Below are 5,372 nucleotides of genomic sequence, written 5' to 3'. Positions count from 1 at the left end.
AAAAAAAAAAAAAAAAAAAAAGAATGAAGATTGTTCTGGATGGAATATACTTTTGGCAGTTACCATTTTAAATTTCAATCCTTAATAAGTAAACAAAAGAAGGTTTAATCTATATATTTTCTCTCAATGTTATTCACAGTAAGTCCAAATGAAATAAGCATTTAGTGTTAGTCATTTTTTTACGTTTTAGAAAAAATAACAGCTAATAAATAGGTCACACGTACAGAGCCTATTGCTAACAATGTTGAATTAGGTATTTCTTTTTCTATAAAAATGTTTAAAAATTCAGTACCTAATTTTTGTCTCATCGTATAATTGAAATGTTTTAAGATTATATTTAAATTTATTAAAAGGAATAGTTCATGTTTTCAATTTTCTTCTGCTTTTGCAGGAACAGCTATTTATCTCAACATCTTTCTTTTTCTTTTTTAATTGTTCAGAAACAAGAAGAGAGTTGACATGATCTATAGAATATGTATTGAGCGAATATTGCTCACTGATAGCTTTACATAAACCAATTTTATGCAGAGCATCCAATTCCCACAAATGTTTATAGCTGAATTAAGGAATTCACGTTCCGATGAAGAAATCCCTGTGCTATTCCGTATGAGATGCTCAGGTTACTCCATCTCCTGATTAAACTGCAGGGCAAGAGACCAGCAGTATGCTCGCGTATTGTGGATGAAGAGGTTAATGCTATCTTTGTATGTAGAATGCACATTTTTGGTGGTAAATAAGATTTAAAAATATTGCCCTCTTGGTACAGCAGGCAAGGCATCAATCTCAAGAATTTAAAAGTCTTGTATGAACTGCAAAGAAATTGTCAGTACAAATCTTACAAGGTTGTCAGCTGTGAGGGATGAGAAACTTGATTGAGTAACTGAGAGTTTGTGGCTATCCATGAAAAATAATCTGAGTGGATTCCTGAGCAAGGATCTACAGTCTCTTTAAATTTTGGGTGAGACCAAATCTCAGCTTGTGAATGACTTGATGTAATATTATACAGTGACAACTGACAGAACATATATCAAATCTGATATAACATTACTCTAGAGGTTGAGGTTTTAATAAATATAAGTAACTTGTGTTAGTTTACACAGCTTCCAAAATATTATTCTGAAGATTTTTTTAATAATGGAATCTACATTGAGTGTGTGTTACTTGTGACACAGAATAAATGAGTTTGGAAGTTAGTCATGAAAAAAAATCCATTATCATTTATTTTTATATATTAGCCCATCTTTGGCACTGTGAACTATCAATAAATTTGATGCTTAAATTTGTCAGTTGATGAAATATACTTATAAATTTATAAGTGAATTTATATGTAAATTTTCTTATAGTATCTGTCAAAGACAAAACAACGCCAAATGCTTTAACACTTGGAATCTTTGGTGTGGAAATTTCATGATTTAATAAAGTACAATAAAATATCTTAGTGCGTAAAATAAAGGATGCTCCCTAGGATTGCTACATTTTAAAATGGGGAGAGCATGTTTGATGGTGTCTGATAATTAGAAGGTAGAACCACAATGGACTAGTTAGAAAATGTATTTTTCAGCCGCATGTAGCTGTTGAAATACTGAGGTGGTCTGATGTGTGTGTTTTGCCTTTACTGGTGATGACAAGCAGACACGCCACTTGAATACTCGTGCTACAGCTTAGGAGAGGGGGGTTGAATTTTTCTGGCGTGAGAAGAAGTCACAGATGTATCATGACAGGTTCTAAGGTTTTTATCACTGAAAGATTCTTTTACGAGTGATTAAAGATCTATGTCATTCCCTGAAAACTTCATGTATATCTGAATCTTTTATTATAAAAACAGACACAAGGGTATGATCTCGTTTACTTTCCCCAGATTGTTTTAAGTTTACTGTATTATGAACGATCCATTGAGGTAAGTTATTTTTGATCTTCCTTATGAACTATGTAGAAAAATTGTCAAGCATTTTTTGAGACTAGTTATAATGTTCTTGATTTTCCTGTTTCAGCCTCGACAAGAGCTAAGATATCAGAGTAGTGGCACCACACCCAGATTGCCTGGAATTCTTAAATGAATATTACATGAAAAAATTTATTGTTTAGTATGTATATCCTATCACTCTGTACTTCTTTTGAAGAAAGTACTGCCGTCATTTTTTCATTTGTTAATATTTCAGTATTTAATGGAAATTTAATTCTCTTATTTTATGGATAACCACTATATTGTTGTCAAACTTAGAAATAATCCATTAATATCATTTTAAGTGCTTTCTCGGAGAAAGATAAAAAAGTTCTATGTGTCATATTTGGTTAATATATTTTGTCAGGGTTGTTACTATGTGATATATTTTCTAGTCTAGATTTTTACGATCTGAACACATTTGATGTTTAATATATACACCCATGTTCCCTGTACATTGATACCTTGATAAAATTAGTTTTTTATATTTCAGCCCAACTGTGTCATAAGTGCCATAGAATACTTGGCATTTGTTACCTTGACTCATTAACTCCAGTGGGAGTTACACAAGGTTAACTTTATATTCATGCTTTTTGGTTCTTTATTAGCTGAGTTGTGACTAAAGGAAGACACAAACTAGATTTCCTCTTCACCTTGAGAATATGCCAGACAAGAAGATGCCTCTGTAACCCCATAGTTCCTGTTTATTTATATTTTCAAAATAGTTAATTCATCCTAACCCATTAAAAGCAAACCAATATCCTTAATGATTAATTTAATTATGATTCCAGGGGTTTAAATAAAATAAATATAGGCCCTGTACTCTGTTGTCATTATGATTTGAATGGTGCTACATTTTCTTTGTCTTTATTGAAAGAGCTACAAATGGCTCCTTCAAATTTTGGCATATACCCTCTTTGAAGAATTTACTTGTTTGCCAGTATCAGAATATATTCTAAGCCCACTTTGTCTTCTCATGACTAATATTAAATCCATAAAATGCTCATTGACTTTTTATGTCTGGAAATATTGGTGGACAAAACAGATAGTTGTTTGCCATTGTAAATAGACCTAAAATAATATTTGGTATTTGAATTTAGATTATAGACAGATTTGCTCACATTTGGTGACTCACACGTCATACAGATAAAAACAGATTAGTGTAGTTTTTCAAGTGTGCAGATCATTCTGTAAAGAGGAAGATGATATATTGAGCTTGAATTTTTTTATGGGGCTTTGACATTATGTTTCCATAAAGTTATTCTTCTATGTGATGAACTTGGCTTCAGTGAGAAAAGCTGGAGTTATTTGGAAGACAAGGACATATGCTGGTTTTTCTAGTATGAACCTATAAATTTAGCTCTTCAAAAAACAAAACAAAACAAAACAAAACAAAACAGAACAGCAGCAGCAGCAGCAACAACAACAACAACAACAAAACAATCTGCTCCAGCCACTGGTCCAATATTGATGATATGAGACAACTCTGAATTAGAGAGATAGCTACCACCATCTGGTTAATAGATGAACAATTCAATCTCCATGAGATCAATTCCTACAAAAAAATTATAATAGAAGGCTGGGGGAAGCTAGCAGTCTGCTGCTGATTGGGGGCAGCTAAGGATGAAGGGCAGCCTCTTAGAGATCACTGGCTATGCTATCCAACTGTTCAGAGATTCCATATGGAAATGTAAATCCTACTAATACAAAATGGTAGACAAGTTACTAGTACAAAAATGGTAGACAATCACCTACAGCAAAAGCCATTATGCCATCTATGAGGTGGATATGCTTGAGACATCTCTTATTTTACTTAATTTGGACATATTAAAGATCTTGTATTTCAGCATGTTACAAGAACACATCTTAGAGGCATAAAGAATGCAATTTTTCTTTGGTAGTTTGTTTATCCCTTTTTAAAGATATGTGATGCAGACATGAGCAGATACTGATAAAAAAAATCATAGCTTCTGTCACAATTCAGGCCCCCTAAGCTGCAGAAAACATCAGGATTTATAATGACCTGGCCATTTCACACTCAGTTCCTGAGATCCTCTGACTGATGCTTATCAGTCATCCTTGCCCATTGTCTTCCCAGGCTTATCAACACTGCAAGCTGTGCTGGATTCTGCTGCGGAGAAGAAGTGGCAGGTGACTGCTATCAATGTGGGGAACATTAACAATGACAAGAAAGATGAGACCTACAGATCACTCTTTCAAGATCTGGAGTTAAAAAAAGAACGGCGTGTAATCCTTGACTGCGAAAGGGATAAAGTCAATGACATTGTGGACCAGGTTTGTTCCTCTCTGTTTTCTGCCAAATATAGACTATGCATGCAGCATCAGCATTGGCAAGGATTATTCTGCAAGATGCTTGGACAGCGGTTTTTAGTTCATGTACAATGCAGCAAAATTCATCAATTGAATTATCCCCAGCTTCAGTAAGCAATGGCAGATGGCTGTCAATAATGCTGACAGATTGGTTTTATCATTGAATAGCTTCAATATATAATATCAAACATTCATACATTACATAAGCATTGTCCTCAACTTACATGCTTTTCTGTGTTGGAAACACTAAGTTTAATTCTTCCTCAACATTTTAAGCAGATGTAATTAAGTTGAAACATGTTCCTAGGGTAAAAGTGAAATAAGTTTGACTCATACATGATTATTTCAATGTAGTGTACTCCAAGCCTATGTTATTTTATACCTATGTGTCTTCAACACTATTCTATTGCTATGAAAAGACAACCATGTAAACTCTATAAGAAGAACTATTTAATTAGAAACTTACTGACAGTTTTAGAGATGGAGTCCATTATCATGGAGAGGAGTATGGTAGCAGGCATGGCAGGCATGGAGGTACTGGAGTGTTGCCTCCTGATCTTAAGGCACAGAGAGGGAAGGAGAGTCTGGCATGGGCTTTTGAAACCTCAAAGCCCATCCCCAATGGCACATCTCCTCCAAAAGGTTCCTAATCCATCTAATCCTATCAAATAATTCCACTCCCTGTCCATTAAGCACTTAAATAAGTCGATGGGGATTATTATTATTCAAACCACCACACTATATATCTCTAGGAAGAGGAGGTATTTTTGTAAGAAGTAACCATTAGGTTTACACATACATAAGAGAATTTGTGTCCACAAATTGTAATATACAAATTAAAAGGTAAAGGAAATGTATTCTGACTGTGTTCACAATGCAGAAGTCAACAGTGTTCATTACGGTTTTAGAAAGAATAATAATATCAGACCTGAGAATGCTTTTTTCTGTCTTTATCATACTGCCTTACTTCAGATAAAGCCTATCAGGATAGGACAACCATTAAGGGATACCATAAGATACACAGCAAGGAACCAAATCTTTCACTTGTCCTTGCTAGTGTGTGTGTGTGTGTGTGTGTGTGTGTGTGTGTGTGTGTGTG

At 34.1% G+C, this 5,372-nt stretch overlaps 1 protein-coding gene across 5 annotated transcripts in view; it reads left to right on the top strand.

Annotated features, from left to right (window-relative positions):
* The window catches only part of Gria2 (glutamate ionotropic receptor AMPA type subunit 2), a 114,239-nt gene that overhangs the window by 62,413 nt on the left and 46,454 nt on the right, over window positions 1-5,372 (top strand). For all 5 annotated transcript variants that reach the window (XM_021159170.2, XM_029475050.1, XM_021159172.2 and 2 more), the window contains exon 4: window positions 4,041-4,237. In XM_021159170.2, the coding sequence (XP_021014829.1) occupies window positions 4,041-4,237 (197 nt within the window). The remainder of the gene's footprint in view (window positions 1-4,040; window positions 4,238-5,372) is intronic.

Source organism: Mus caroli, chromosome 3, assembly GCF_900094665.2.
Source record: "Mus caroli chromosome 3, CAROLI_EIJ_v1.1, whole genome shotgun sequence".
NCBI lineage: Eukaryota > Metazoa > Chordata > Mammalia > Rodentia > Muridae > Mus > Mus caroli.
This window is presented reverse-complemented; position numbering and strand designations above follow the sequence as displayed.